The 14,029-nt window shown below is 60.1% G+C and overlaps 6 protein-coding genes across 6 annotated transcripts; 4 read left to right on the top strand and 2 right to left on the bottom strand.

The window, feature by feature from the left end:
• Positions 1 to 761: 761 nt before the first annotated feature.
• Positions 762 to 2,145, top strand: CHLNCDRAFT_32836 (hypothetical protein). Its single transcript, XM_005843873.1, has 4 exons — positions 762 to 1,264; positions 1,405 to 1,518; positions 1,651 to 1,830; positions 1,906 to 2,145. Exons 1-4 carry the CDS (start codon positions 893 to 895, stop codon positions 1,987 to 1,989), a joined length of 750 nt encoding a protein of 249 aa, XP_005843935.1. The 5' UTR covers positions 762 to 892; the 3' UTR covers positions 1,990 to 2,145.
• Positions 2,146 to 2,375: 230 nt separating this feature from the next.
• CHLNCDRAFT_139683 (hypothetical protein) lies at positions 2,376 to 3,114 on the top strand (the record flags this gene model as incomplete). Its single annotated transcript, XM_005843872.1, has 4 exons — positions 2,376 to 2,489; positions 2,582 to 2,634; positions 2,726 to 2,904; positions 3,038 to 3,114. 4 exons carry the CDS (start codon positions 2,376 to 2,378, stop codon positions 3,112 to 3,114), a joined length of 423 nt encoding a protein of 140 aa, XP_005843934.1.
• A 478-nt stretch (positions 3,115 to 3,592) lies between these two features.
• On the top strand, positions 3,593 to 4,845 carry CHLNCDRAFT_139682 (hypothetical protein; the record flags this gene model as incomplete). The annotated part of the gene is made up of 6 exons (XM_005843871.1): positions 3,593 to 3,862; positions 3,956 to 4,020; positions 4,111 to 4,187; positions 4,328 to 4,455; positions 4,574 to 4,699; positions 4,822 to 4,845. 6 exons carry the CDS (start codon positions 3,593 to 3,595, stop codon positions 4,843 to 4,845), a joined length of 690 nt encoding a protein of 229 aa, XP_005843933.1.
• Positions 4,846 to 5,618: 773 nt separating this feature from the next.
• CHLNCDRAFT_139681 (hypothetical protein) lies at positions 5,619 to 7,883 on the bottom strand (the record flags this gene model as incomplete). The annotated part of the gene is made up of 9 exons (XM_005843793.1): positions 5,619 to 5,647; positions 5,924 to 6,019; positions 6,101 to 6,217; positions 6,318 to 6,481; positions 6,582 to 6,680; positions 6,959 to 6,992; positions 7,191 to 7,428; positions 7,531 to 7,747; positions 7,864 to 7,883. 9 exons carry the CDS (start codon positions 7,881 to 7,883, stop codon positions 5,619 to 5,621), a joined length of 1,014 nt encoding a protein of 337 aa, XP_005843855.1.
• Positions 7,884 to 8,129: 246 nt separating this feature from the next.
• On the bottom strand, positions 8,130 to 10,232 carry CHLNCDRAFT_27642 (hypothetical protein; the record flags this gene model as incomplete). Its single annotated transcript, XM_005843792.1, has 8 exons — positions 8,130 to 8,312; positions 8,441 to 8,477; positions 8,518 to 8,698; positions 8,843 to 9,005; positions 9,218 to 9,334; positions 9,482 to 9,643; positions 9,796 to 9,945; positions 10,080 to 10,232. The coding sequence occupies 8 exons, from the start codon at positions 10,230 to 10,232 to the stop codon at positions 8,130 to 8,132; spliced, it is 1,146 nt and encodes a 381-aa protein (XP_005843854.1).
• A 256-nt stretch (positions 10,233 to 10,488) lies between these two features.
• Positions 10,489 to 13,867, top strand: CHLNCDRAFT_54824 (hypothetical protein; the record flags this gene model as incomplete). The annotated part of the gene is made up of 12 exons (XM_005843870.1): positions 10,489 to 10,498; positions 10,733 to 11,013; positions 11,124 to 11,254; positions 11,409 to 11,535; positions 11,622 to 11,772; positions 11,882 to 12,003; positions 12,181 to 12,292; positions 12,415 to 12,560; positions 12,677 to 12,734; positions 12,846 to 12,919; positions 13,020 to 13,127; positions 13,682 to 13,867. The coding sequence occupies 12 exons, from the start codon at positions 10,489 to 10,491 to the stop codon at positions 13,865 to 13,867; spliced, it is 1,506 nt and encodes a 501-aa protein (XP_005843932.1).
• Between the last annotated feature and the right edge of the window lie 162 nt (positions 13,868 to 14,029).

Below are 14,029 nucleotides of genomic sequence, written 5' to 3'. Positions count from 1 at the left end.
GTTCAAGGTGCAAACGGTGGCCATGCTTGCTGGCGCTTGCCGCTGAATGTTGCTTAAAACACGTGACCATGTGATTGCATGCGTGACTCGCGTCTGGCCACGATGTGCAGCTCTGGCCCAACCAGAGGTGGCAGCGGGCGGTCGTCACACGATGGTGGAAACCCGCTAACACAGGCCGGGGGGACGCCGAAAGGGGCCCATCCGCTCGCTGTGTCGGGGTTGGCGGTGTGCGAAGAAGGCTTGGTGAGCTGTGGCGCCGATGGCTGCGTGCGACTGTTCAGCTTCCTGTACTGACCCCTCTTAAATGACCTTGGATTTTTGTGATCTTGATGTGACCATACAACCATTTTTAGTTTTTAGAAATCGCAACTGTGCGGGCCGTGGGGTGGGTACCTTCCCGTTGCCGTACCTTCCTTGCGTGATTCAGGGGTGCTTGGTGCATTACTATCCTGTGGGGGTGTCGCACTCAGGGCTGGTCACTGGCACGGTGGCTGCTGCACTGGCCCGGTGCGGGGTCGGCGCCCGCAGGGCCGCCTGCACGGTGCTGACAATTGTTCGGCACATGCTCGAGTGCAACTGCAAGGTCAGGATTGAACGGAAGAACCTGACCTCCCAGCTCCAGTATCAGTTGAAACTGCTCCAGTATCAGTCAATCATGCTGAATGGTGGTACTAGTAATCCGGCAGGCTGACCGCGCTGCGCCGCGCTGCCGGCACATCATAAGTCACCCTCGGGTCATTTTTCTTTTTCTTCCAGACCCTGTGCTTTCCCGCACGGTGCCGAGCAGCTTACTATCAGGAGTGGAGACCACCTGTGCAGATGCGGCACCGGGCCCTCGCGATAGCAGCGTGCTGCGTTCTGTTGGCGGCATGGCACGCAGCAGGAGACGAAGATGATTTGGATGAGCCGCTGGTGCTGGTGCGCTGAGTATCACGAGCTCGCATGTTCAGGCCCAGAGCTCCTCCAATCGCAGGGCAGGCAGCGCCTGCACTGGGAGAATGTCGAGCACTTGCACCCTGGGGGGCTGCCGCCACATCCCGCCGCCCCCATTTTGGCGCGCGCGGAAGCGGGAACGTCCGCCCTTTCCCTGCGCGAGCAGGTGACCTGTGGGAGCACAATCAAGCTGGAAGCGGACACCACGCGGCACCTGCTGCACTCACACGAGGTCAGCTACGGCTACGGTCGAGGCAGCGGTCAGCAGTCTGTAACCGGCTTCCCGGAGCGCGACTCTGCAAACAGCCTCTGGGTTGTGCGTTCTGGGGGGGTGAGTGGGCCGTCACCCGCCTGTCTGTGTTGGCGGAAGGCTTGGATGGGTGCCAGCGAGCTTGCCTGCCTCCAGGTGGACGCAGCCCCGGGCTGTGGACGCAGCCCCAGCGGTGTGCTAATGCCGCCTGCTGCTTGTAGTGCCTACAAGGAACCCCCATTACAAAGGGCCAGGCGATCAAGCTGCAACACATCGGCACACGCCGCTGGCTGCACAGCCACCTCTTTGTGTCCCCCCTCTCAAACAACCAGGAGGTGAGCAGGCGGGGCAGCTCTTGGCTGGTCTCTCGGTCTGGCTTCCCTGCAAGGCAGTGCCTACAGGGTTGTCACAATCTCCCCTGTTTTTGTGCCCCAGCCAGTTCTGTGTTCACTCCTCCGCGCGTGCAGGTCAGCTGCTTCGGCGATGACGCTACCACTGACACGGGCGACATGTGGCGTGTGGAATGGGACGACGGTGCCAAGCAATGGCAGCGCGATGCGGCGGTGCGCTTTGTGCACAAGGACACAGGGGCCTTTCTGAGCAACCATGGCGTTAAATATCAGCGCCCCATCCCTGGGCACACAGAGGTCGGTCCAGCGCTTGACTGACGCTTGACCTGCTACCTGCACAGCGTTGACCTGCTGCCGCCCTCCCTGCCGCAGGTGTATGCCATCAAGGGTAGCAAGGGTAGGCACACAGTGTGGAGAGCCACTGAAGGCGTATACTGGCCCGCTCGGGCACAGTGACGCGCCTGTGCGGATGTGCGCTCAGCTACACACGCTCCTCTCTGTCCTTTCATTGCGTGCGGGCATTGGCCGTCCCGCCCACGTCCCGCTTGCGTTGGCACCGCCGTGTAGGGTCGACTTTGCTGTTATAACACTCGCGTGGTAAATTTCAAGTTCAATCCTGGCCCTACTCCTCCATAGTCAGCGCCCTACCGCCAGCGAATCAACCTTTCGCTGCGCCCACATTCGGGCTCGCGGGAACATCAACAAAGCCACGCTTTCCCCGCTGTCCTGCCATGAGGCGGTGAACGGGTCGAGAGAAGCCCGACCGCGTTCCCCACGGCGTGCACACTTTTAGCCCTGCTCTGGGCTCCAGAGCTCAAGCTGGTGGCTACCCCTGGCATAAAATGCCACAGAATGCAGCAGCAGTGCTGTCGGAGGCCCTGGGGCCCAACTCTGCAATGCCGTATGCCCAAGAGTTCAAGTTCCTGGTGCAGCAGCACATGACAGACCTGGTCACGGTAAGCCACCCCGCATGACGTTTTTTGTTGCACTCCGATCGCCCCATCGGCAACGTGCACTGCACCCACTCCTCCGCTGCTGCGCTGTGCAGGACCTGCCCTCCCTGCATGTCAAGTCCCGAAACTACGTGCACACCGATGGCAGGTGCACCGTGCCGCAGCACACAGCCTCCTACGCCGCCCTGGCGCCCATCTCACCTGTCATGTGCTCCCCGACTCGCCATGCCACCTTGCAGGACCGTGCAGCTGCTGCTGGCAGAGGGCACCTTGCCCATGTACTACCAGGCACACAAGTACAACATCCCTGTGGCTATCTGGCTGCCTGAGCAGTACCCGCTGGCTGCGCCCATGGCCTATGTGGTGCCCACCCCCGACATGGTCATCAAGCCACGCCACAGCTTTGTGGATGCCTCAGGTGCGGCAGCGCTGCGGGGTTAGGCCCCTTCTGACTGGCGACGCCGCTGCCTGTCGAGAGTGCCAGGCTGCACATGCACCCCTCCGCTGCGACCTTCCCTCATGCATGTTTGTCACCACGCTTGCTGTTGCAGGGCTGGTGCACACTCCGTACATCGGGCAGTGGCAGTACCCATCCTCCAACCTGCGAGACATGGCACAGGTCTGCTGACAGTCATTGAGGAGTGGATGGAAAATCCTTCTAGGCGCAGGATGGCGATGCCCGCTTTGTCTTCTTCTCGTTCATTGTCGGTGACGACTGACGGGTGCTTACCCATCATTGGGTGCTGGCATGCAGGATATGTCCATGCATTTTGGGGGCGACCCTCCCCTTTTCTCAAAGCCCAAGAACTGGAATGCCGGCAGCAGCGGCAACTTGGCAGCCGCAAAAGGAGGACAACCGCCTAGGCCACCCCTGTTGCACCCCAATGGCGGCACTGGCAGCAGCCGTGTAGGGGCTGAGGCGGCCTTGGGCCATTTTCAACGGCACCAACCCTTGGGGCAAACGGGGCCCTCTTTTGGCTTCCCGTCTGTTGGCAAATTGTTTAACTTAGCCAGGGCAACGGGGAAGAAACCCGGTGGCACCGGCGAAGGGACCTGCTGCCAATGTTGCTACGGCTGGCGGGTTTGAGAGTGTGTGGGCAGCTATGATGGCAGCCTCGGAAGCACAGAAGCAGCAGCAGCCAGTATTGCAGCAGCAGCCACCCATGGCCCAGCCGCAGCCTCCCAAGGAGAATACTTCTGCCAAGCTGGCAGCAGCCTTTCACACCGCCGCCCTGGCCGCTCTTAACAAGCGTCTGCATGCCAGCTTGACGGCCGTTATGCAGCAGACTGCGGGGCAGGCCAAGGCGCAGCTTGAGCTGCAGGGCACTTTGAGGCAGCGCGGCGAGCAGCTACAGTCAGAGGTTGCAACACTGCAGGTGTGCCGGATGGTGTCCTGCCTTCCGCGGGTCTCCTTCCGGCATGCTGCTGCTGTTCTTTTATTGCTTCTTTTGTCATTCTATGTCGTGCAGGCTGAGCGGGTGGCCCTGGATAAATTGAGCCAGGAGCTGGCAGCCAGCAGCGCGCACTTGGATAGGTCGGCAAACGCACATGTGCATTGCATTGCTGCGCCACAAGTGCTTGCTGCTTTTTTGGCACACCTGTGTCATTAAATTTTTTGTTACAGGTGGCTGGCAGAGAATGAACATTTGGCAAAGGCGGCAGACGACCCCTCGCAGCTGGACCCCGATTCTGTGATCTCAGGTAGGGTTGGCGCTCGCCCAGCGTGCACTCTGCCGTGACCATAGGCACCACACCCCTTGCAAGCCATCCACACCCTTGCAAGGCTAGTTCCAAGTGCAGATTTTAAGCACCGACTTTCTGCCCCCCTGCTTTGCCTGCAGCCGCAGACCCACTGTCGCAGCAGGCACTGGAGGTGCAGGCGCAGGACTTGGCGCTGGAGGATGCGTTGTATGCTCTGGACAAGGCGTTGAATCAAGGCACCATCGAGGCGGATGCATACCTGAAACAGGTGCAACTCGGCGGAAAAGCGCCTGCGTTTTTTCCCATGCAACACGAATTTTCTTTGCACATGTTCTTCTTCATTACGAGCAATGGCGAAAATCAAGCATGTTTGCCTTGTTCTGCAGGTTCGCGCAGTGTGCAGGCGTCAGTTCTTTGTTCGAGTGTGTGGCAATAAGGTGGCCGCGGCGCAGCAGGAGCAGCAGCGCAAGGCGCCCCAGACGCAGCAGCAGCTGCCTCGACCACAGCCAGATGTCCAGCGCTCTCTCAGCACGGGGCGGCCTGTTGTGCTGCCGCAAGGGGACTCTTGGGCCAATGCTGGTATCATCGCCAGCGGCATACAACCCGCAGCTGGGGCTGCGTGGTATCCGTCAAGCTGATTGTCGACACCACCCGCTGATGTTGCCCTGTGTTTTCACATCAATTGCAGCAGGTCACAGCAAGATGCACCCTCGCTGTGTAAATAAATGTGTGCCATCATTACAAGATTGGCTGGCAGCCACTGCTCGGGAATGTGCTTGAGAGCAATCTGAGTAACTGCCACCAGGCTGCACGGCTTAAATACCAATCGAATGCACTGCTGGGAAATGCAGTTGTAAACTCTCCTTCTGAGCGTTTGCGCCTACTTATTCCCTGCATCGAGCCGGCCAGGCTGTCCTCCAAAGGGACGTACACGCTCGCCTGCCAGCGCCAGCTGTGCCCCTGCTGCCAAACCTTTCCAAAGGTGGTGCTTCTTAAGCTTCTGTGCCATGCCTTGCTCGACAACCGCACGCATAAGCATCCCCTCGCCATCATCAATGCCGGCAGCAGCATGGTAGATGTACCACCAGTCGCACCAAGGACGGAGGTGGACCTGCATATGAAGTGGCGCACCGCTACCGAAGTCCACCTGCATGTGCCCCCCACATCGCAGAAGCTGTGTGCGTCTTGTGATCACCTTTTTTATTTATTTCTCTCTTGAGTGGTCCCCCCCCCCACACACACACCCAAAAACAAAAAAAACATTCAATAAATTCCCACATTCAATCTCACCTCCTGGATGGGGAACTTGGTGATGCAGCTTGCTGACGCACACTTTTGCTCTGCCCCCTTCACTATGAAGTTGGCAGCTACCGACAGCTTGTGTATGCGCACCATGTTGTGATAGGTTGCCATCGTGTCAAGAGCAGGTCGCTACGGCAAATACGGCAGCGTCGCATTGGCTGTGATGCACGAGGCAGAATCCAGGCCAAGCAGGGATATGCAAGCAAGCGCATGTCTCTCTCTCACCCAGTCTGCTCTATAGGCAGAAATGCCCTCGCGCACACGTCGAGCATTGGCTGCCAGCGCTGCCAGAAACATGTCCTGCTGGTTGGAAAACTGTGCCGGTTCCAAGCCTGCAAAGGCGCTCCATTCGTTGCAAATTGGCCTATTGAAGCAGGCAACCTGCATCAGGCTTCAGCAGCGCTGCAAACCCGATGGGGGGCCCTCAAACGCACCCTTCACGCCGCCCTCCAGGAACACAACTTCCACGGCATTGCCAAAGTACTGATCAGGCAGCATGGTGTCCTTGAGATTGCGTCCGTGAAGAATGTCTGCAGCATTATGGTAAATGGCCTTGTCAACAGTGCCTTGCCAACAGTGCACAGGTGGTCCATACCTATGCACAGACCTACCCGCTGTGACGGTGAACATCTGCGGGCTGGTGGGCACAAGTGGCTTGCCGCGAAGGTCATTGTACAGAGTGAATATCATGGCCTGGACAGCATCGTTAGTGCTGATCTGGAATCCGCCTGCAGCTGCTGGCAGCAAGATGCATTTCCATGCTTGGCAGGTGGGCCACATTCCAGCAGGGTAGGTAGATTGAATGCAATCAAGGATGCGGCGACATACCAATGGTAGCAGCCTTCACCCGTGCAACCACCTCTCCCGGCAAGTAGATCATGTGCACATCCCAGCGGCTCTTGATAGTACGGTAGATCAGGAATGGTGCAGACAGCCATTGCTTCAAAGACATCCGTGTGGACACAGGGTTGGGCTCCCAGGGGCTGCTGACACTGCAATGCCAAAGGGGGAGGAGTCTCCTTGCTTGTCAGCCCCTCAAACACCTACTCATCCCAACACCCACCCACCCCACCACATCATAGCAGCACTCACTCGTCTGCCAGCGCCTCCATGAGGTCAGCAGGAGAATGCAGCAGCATGCTCCCCGCCTTGAGGGCCTGACCGGCCACAACCTGTCCAGTCGATAGAGCCCTGCACGCCCCATGATTCAAAACAATGCAAGACATCATGGGAACGCCATGTTGTGCTCAGCCTCATCGGTTCATGGTTTATGCAAGCCGGTCGGCTTGGCACCTGTAATGTTGCGACAGCCGCTTGGCAAGCTTTATGCCGCTGCCAGCATCCACTGCTGCGTGCCAGCAGCTGATGCACAGCACTTGCCCATCAGCCAGGTCAGTCAACCTGCAGAGTCAAGCAACGGAGTGCAGTTTGGTGCGGGGTTACCAGCCAGTTGCCTGCATTGCACCCACCTGATCTGCATCGGCGCCTCTTTGCCGTTGGTGACTGCAGCAGCATCCAGGGGCTGACCATAGAAAGGCATGGGGGAGTCTTCGAGAGAGCACCCGCTGTGCAGAGTAGCCCAGGTGTGTGGTCCCACGTCCAGGAGCCTGTGACAGAGAAGGTGTACATGTAGGGGGGAGTTGCAGCTGCAGATAGAGAGCAGCCATGGACATGCAAGCGCTACCAACGCAAGCTCCGCACACCTGATGTTTCGGGCGCTGGCAGTGGCAACTACGACCCCCTCATTGGTGCACTCGATTACCGAGTCGATGAGGCGGTTGCCTCTGCCCAGCACCCGCCCCCGCCCCGCCAGGTGCGGCAGCTCGCCCAGCACGCGTTGCAGCGCACGCTTGAGCAGGTCTGGCTGGAGATTGTGATCTTTAAAGAAGTAGGTGAAGCTGACGGCTGCGCCCTGATACATCTGGTCTACTGGAGCCGGCTGCAAGTGAAATGCGGGAGCAATAATTTGAGATGTTCTGTGGCGGTGGGGTGGGAGGCCGCCAGGCACCGTAGCTAACTCAAGGCTTTCCCCTTGGATCACCTTGAAGATGCGGGCCTCGGGGGCTGCCTCTTGCACGGCCCTGACCATCTCCGTGCCCGTCTGGCAGGCCTGCCGCATCCACTCGTGGTCCGCCGCCGATTGCGGCCAGTCGGCGGCTTTGCCGACTGTGAACACCTTCCGGCCGAGTGTGCGCTGGAGGGCCACACAGATGTGCCGCAGCAGGTGCCACATGATCCTCCACACGCCCAGTGCCAGGCTGCAGGTCCTCGAGGGCCAAAGCTGCTGAAAGCGTTAAAGGCCGCGTGTGACCATCGGGGGCCGAGGTTGCCGCTAGACAGCAAACACCATTGCGGTTGGGGTCCAATCACTCACCGTCGCTTAGCCGAAGCCATCGCTGTAGTAACAAGGCGTGAAGGACTGGGATGGGAGGTTCCTTGGGAATGGTTGTTTAGCGCACTTGAACGTGCACGGGCGGGTGCCTAGGCTGAGCACATATTCTGAATACCGAAGGTTCTCTGAGGTCAGCAGGCCGGGTGCAGCATTACACACCACTGCGCAGCATAGACAGCGCAGCATGCAGTGCAGCGCAGATGGGCTGTACGCCACTCTTCACATTTCAGACGCACAGCACGCAGGCATCAAGTCTTGAAAGAGCGGGCTGGGAAGGCCTGCAGCCCTTCCAGCACCTTGTCACACTTGCTGACCATGAGCTGCACCGCGTATTTGAACAGCTCGTGCGGCCGCCACGCTCCCGTAGACTCTATTGTGAAAATGAAGTGGTCCTTGATCTTGCGCAGCTGCAGATATGGCATGTACCGCTCCTCGCCAGACAGTCGCCGAACCTGTGGCACAGGCGGCGCAAGCTTGATGCCAAGCGACATGACACCAGGGGCAGCCAACAGAGGGCGGCGGAAGATGTGGCGCCAGGCAGCTGACGTTCTGTTCCCACCTTGTCGACACACGCACCCCAGCACAAACTGCACGGCCTGCCATCCCACCTTCTCCAAGAGTTTGTCGTGCTGCCACGCGTCCCCCACCACAACCGTCGCGTGGTCGCCGCTGCCCAATAGCTGCAACAGCCCCGGCAGCTGCTCTACAAGCTCCTCCGCTATCTTCCCCCGCGGCTGCTGCAGCAGCACCACTTCTGGCATGAGACGATACCACGTGGTCGCCACCGGCGACCACTTGGCGTGGTCATCGCCCACACCTGCGGCAGCCCGGCGGCGTGCCGAGGCGGCGGGCAGCAGGGTGAACACAAGGGGTAGCCAGGAGCCAAGCCAGCGGGAAGCCGGCACGAATCGCAACTGCCGAGGAGTGGAGTATCAGAAAATGATAATGCATCAGCTCGCACCCTTGATGCAGTGGCACTCCAGCTCGATGGCCTGCCCTGGCCGCAGCTTGGCAATGAGGATGTCGTCGTGCACCGGTCGCACGTCCTCTGGAACCAGGGCTGCCTGGCTGCTAGCGAAGCGGCACGACGTCTCGTCCGGCATCTCACTCCCCTCTGGCAGCCACTGCGACAACGCAGGGGTTGGGCAGTGCAGGCTAGCCAACTGCTATCCTTCTGCCAAACAGCGTCCAAGGTGCCGTTAAGGAGTACCAGGCGCATCAGTGTGCCGCCCTGCCCAGCACAATAGCTGCCTGATCAGCAATTTCATGAATCCCAGCGCACACCAACCAGCAAGCATTAGCGTCCTGTTGCAAGAACCAGCCAGCCCCGCCTGACCTGCAGGTCCCGCGAGTACACCTTGTCATTCTCCATGCCGCTGTTGGGTAGCCGCCGGCACTCCACCTTGAGCTTCAGCACAATCGTGTTCTGCTCGCTGGGGGCGTCCTCCTTGGCCTGCACATGCAGCGAGGGAGCACCCGGCAGGGCTCCATTCAGTCCAGTTGACCCCCGGCGCAGCCACCCCCCCTCACTACCACCACGCACACACACACACCACACCACTCGACCCTTGCCGCTCCCAACCTCGACACAAATGCCCACCTTGTACTGGAACAGGCGCGGGTCAACTTTGAGCGGGATCAGGCCCAGGCGGTGGCTCAGCACTTCGTCCTGTATGACTGACGTGTTGTTCACAATGTACACGTGCTCAATGGCCATGGTGGGCGCTTCAGAAATCATGATGCGGCGCAGCGAGTTGGCCAACTGCACGGGTGCATGAGGAGGCGCGGGTTTTCTATCGCGGTGGCCCCTGGGCGGCTGAACGTCGGGCCACCACCGGTACGCCTGCTGTCCAGTGACCGATGCGCTGGCCCGCCAGGCTAACGACAATAGCCTCATTGCTAAGCAGCACGCACCGCGCAGCTCACGCCCTTCATCTCAAACTCCATGTCATAGCCCTCGTAGCGTGTGATGTCAACCTGGAACCCCTTTTTAAATTTCTCTAGGTCAAATGCGGCATCCACGCCCAGGCTTGCCCACTGGCTGGCCGCGATCGTGCTGGTAGTCTGCAGGGCGGCAGCGGTGACGGCGGCGGGGTGCGCGCAAGGCTTGTGCAACCCCGCGTGCATACTTGATGCATATGCAAATGCAAACAGAGCTCCCTCGTCTTCCTGGACACCAGTCTGTGCCGCACACCCACATGTATATTGACATCTGGGCCGCACAACACTCTAGTTCTGGCCAATTCCAGGGCATCTGGAAGCTGCTGCGTGCCATAACTCGTGGCCGCCTCATCACGACTGCCCGGTGCTGGGGCAGGCACCGCCTGCTGTTTCTTCTTCGTCCGTGCCATGTTCGCGCACCAAGAATTGGGCTACTATGAAAGAAGCAGCAGCAGAAAGAACATGCAGAGAGAAATCGGCCGAGCGCGGACGTAGTGCTGTACTTTGGCAGAGTCAGGTGTCCATTGAACGCTCGATGGACAGTATTCAGCGTGTGATGGCAGCTTGGAACGTAATCCCCGCAGCCCTGCAGCAGAAGGCAGCTGCCAAAGGCCCTGCAGCTGGTTGCCTTCTGCTGGTTGGCCTGGTGTGCCTGCTGCTGTCGCGATGGAGGTAGGTGCATTACGGGCAGCCAGTCCCTATGCTCATGCTTGTGCACGCCGATCACTCACTTGACGTCTCACGAGCCCCCACGCCAGCCTGCAGCCTCCTGCTGGGAACGTCACTGCCAGGTAGGTGAAGGGCACGTAGCAGCATCGAGCCGCAGGCCGACCCCTGTGCAGCGCTAGCCGCCACAGCTCCCCACCCTGGCTACCGCAAACCCGCCACCCCCGCTGCCGCTCGTGTGCAGGGCTTGCGCTGCAAGCCTTGTCGGCGCTGCTGTTTGCAGCTGGATTGCACAGCCTGGTGGCCGGGCTGCCGGCGTCCAAGCCCGCAGCTCCAGCAGCACAGGGCATGGCGCCCGCAACCAAGGCGCACACACCGCTAGGCCCGCCGCTGCGCAGCACGATAGTGGGCTTGCCGGCAGCCGCCCGGGAGGCCAGCCCACCAGCCGCACCGGCCAGCAACAGCAGGGCCAGCCCCTATGGCGGCCGCTTCATCACCACGCCTGAGCAGCTGCTCCGCGTGCTGGTGAGCACGAGGCGCTTAACAAGATTGCAGGCGGATGTTGGACAAGCATGACCCAGCAAGGCGCTTTTAGCGGGAGGGTTTAAAATGTATATGCTGTCGATGCTTTGCAGGATGAGTTTGACGAGGGCACAGTTTCCCCAGCAGTATTGCAGCAGCAGGCCGAGCCGGGCTTCGTCCCAGCCCCTTCGGTTGTTCGGCTGGGCTCCAGTTCGCCATCCCTGGGCCCTGCGCCGGTGTACAGGTGCGCAGCGAGACCTGTCGCCCTCCACTTTGCAAGTTGTGCATCAGTTTCGGCATTATCTGCTCACCGCAACGTCGGCACACTGCAAGCTGGCTGGCGGCGCAAGGCGGGCTGCGGTGCCAACCATTTGGCACACTTGTGCTCGCGGCTGCAGGCCCTCTGCGGTGCCCAAGGGCAAAGCAGCAGTACCGGTGGCCACTGACGGCAAAGTGGGGCCATCCACACTGGAGAGCAAGCGAGCGGTGTTGGAGCGCTTGCACATGAACGAACGCTCAATTGAGGTGAGCGAGAGGTTGCATAAACGGACCTCTTTGTGTTGCTGTGCGCCCCAGACCCCCTAACCACACACACACACTTCTTTCTGCAGCATGGCATGGAGCGGCTGCGGGAATGGATGGCCGCCAAGGTGCTGAAGCCTCTTGTGAATGCTGTTGATAACGCGCACACTAGTGTCATCGAGACGGCGGCGCGCATCGGGTGGCAGGGAGTGCAACTGCAGCCGTTGGAGGGCCAGGGCGGTGCGTTTATGCTGCCACTTCGTTCTGCCTCCTAATTCTCGCTTCTCCTGGCTTTGAGTTGGGGGGGTGCTCTTGAGCTGCCCTCTGATGCTCCATTCCGCTTCCGCAGGCCAGCAGCGCAATCATGCCGATGATGAGCTGGTGGTTGCCCAGATGCGGGAGCAGCTGCTGGCGCGCATGCGATCGCTGGGCAGCCTGCAGCCTCCTGTGGAAGCCAATGCTTGCCTGGAGGTGAACCTGGGACAGCTGGCCTATCCAGCTCTGCGTGTGAATGCGCTGCAATCCTTACCGCGGCATGGCAGTAGTTGCACTGCGGAAAGCCATTGTGTTTTGTCATCCCAAAGAGAGCTGGTGCATCCCTGCCTCTGCGTCGTCAAAGCATCCGCTGGCCTGCGCTGCCTCCTTCAGGCCGTGAATGCCTACCAGCGGCTATCAGCGTTGTTGCGGGGCGAGTACCCGCCTGGATTGCTGCCGCCCACACCGCAGGGCTACATCGTGGCCCGCATCTGCGAGCTGGCAGGTGCCTGGCATCAGCTCTGCATGCTGGGCTTGTCTGCCACCTCAGAGGACTCGCTTCCTAGTGCGCCGCCGGCTTCCCCAATACATTTGGCTGCTCGGCGCCACTGTGCTTCACGCGTGCAGAGGGCAGCTGCCTGGCAGCATTCGAGTGGAACCGGGGCGGCGAGTGGAATGGCAAGCCCTGGAGCCCTGAGCTGCCCACCGACTCAGCACTGGTATTCTACCTCTTTGCCGCCTTTTTGGCAGCGCCGCAGTGGCTCTTCCCACAGGTGCGCTGGTGCTGCGTTCGTGTGTGGCAACTGCATGTCGCGCCATAAGTTGCTCTGATGTCTTCGGGACGGCTATGCTTGCATGGCTCAGCAAGCGCTCGCCTTGCTGCCTGGAGGTGGGCGTGCAGGGTGATGCCACCGCCATCAGCGGCCTCAGCGGCACGCTCTACCTAGGTTTGTAAAGGTGGTGGCGTCTGTGGCAGCAAGCCTTTTTTCCATCTTGCACCCTGCAGCGCTATTGTCGCTGACCGCTCGTTCACGACCATGTGATGACTACCTTTGCAGGCAAGCTGCCTAGCAAGCCGGTGGATGGATATGTGGGTTTGCTGCCAGCGCGTCCACCCGTGACTGGGCCCAAGGTATGTGTGTGTATGGCGCGGGTTGTTGGTGAACGGGCCAGTTTGTTGCACTCTCGTGTCATGCACCCGTGCACGTTTGCACCCCATGCTCTGCGTGCAGGGCGCTGCCGTGGTGGGGCTGCAGCTGGGCACGCAGCAGCCACTCTTCTCGCTCGTTGTGGCGGGCGAGAACATGTATGCCGCCTCAGGCAGCACCGCGCTGCTGCAGGTGCTGCTGCTCTTCCTGCAGCTGTGTGACCAGGAGCTGGACGGTGCGCTTGGTGGCCGCTATATCCAGCACTTGCAACTGGACAGCGTGCTGAAAACAGCAAAGCCCCGGGGCTTCGACATTGTGAGCAGTGCAGCGAGACTCATCGGCCGCTACTTCTAAAAAAAGGCTTGCGCTGACATCCGACACCCCAGTAGCTTATGCCCTGGAGGATATAACATGGAGTTTACAAAAGCGCCGAGCGAGCGTTCTCTTTTTGTTAAACATCAGCTTCAGCTCGTACTGCCGCTTACTGCTGGCCAGCTGCGTCGGGTGTGGCAGCTGGCCCCACTTTGCCACGGGTGCCCCTGACGAAGCGGCACATTGGCCGTGGCGCTTGCATTTTCTTCCGGCAGCAGTTTGTGCTGCTGTGGGTGTGAAGGCGCCTGCTGCTGCTCTTTGCGTGAATTGCATGGCGCTTGCCTATTCTGCTGCTGCTGCTTGGGGCTCGAGATCGGTGGTTGTTGCTGCTGCTCCTGTGGCTCCTGCCGTGCACCAGAAACGCATTGGTGCAGGTCTCGCTGCCGCTGGTGTCCCTTGCTGGGGGGTCGCCCAGCATTGCCACTGGGCCCCTCGCCGTGTGCAGAAGATTGATACCGCAGTACACCAGCTGTCGCCGCCTGTTCTGCCTTCTCAGCGGATGGGAACAGCCCGGGGAGATGGCGCACACCCGCTTTTGCCAGTGCTGCCCACATGGCTGAGAGCAGCAGGGGTCCTAGAGTGCGGGCCTACAACTGCGCCGACGCTCAAGTGATGAGCGCCTTTGCACGTGAGAGGGAAGCAAACAGTGTAGCATGAAAGGGTCGACAATGTCAGCTCAAATTGTGGTTGAATCATTGTTCCGGGATAGTGTTGCCAAGTTT

This window comes from Chlorella variabilis (assembly GCF_000147415.1).
Source record: "Chlorella variabilis unplaced genomic scaffold CHLNCscaffold_26, whole genome shotgun sequence".
Lineage (NCBI taxonomy): Eukaryota > Viridiplantae > Chlorophyta > Trebouxiophyceae > Chlorellales > Chlorellaceae > Chlorella > Chlorella variabilis.
The sequence above is the reverse complement of the archived record's forward strand: the minus strand, read 5'-3'. Positions and strand labels throughout refer to the sequence as shown.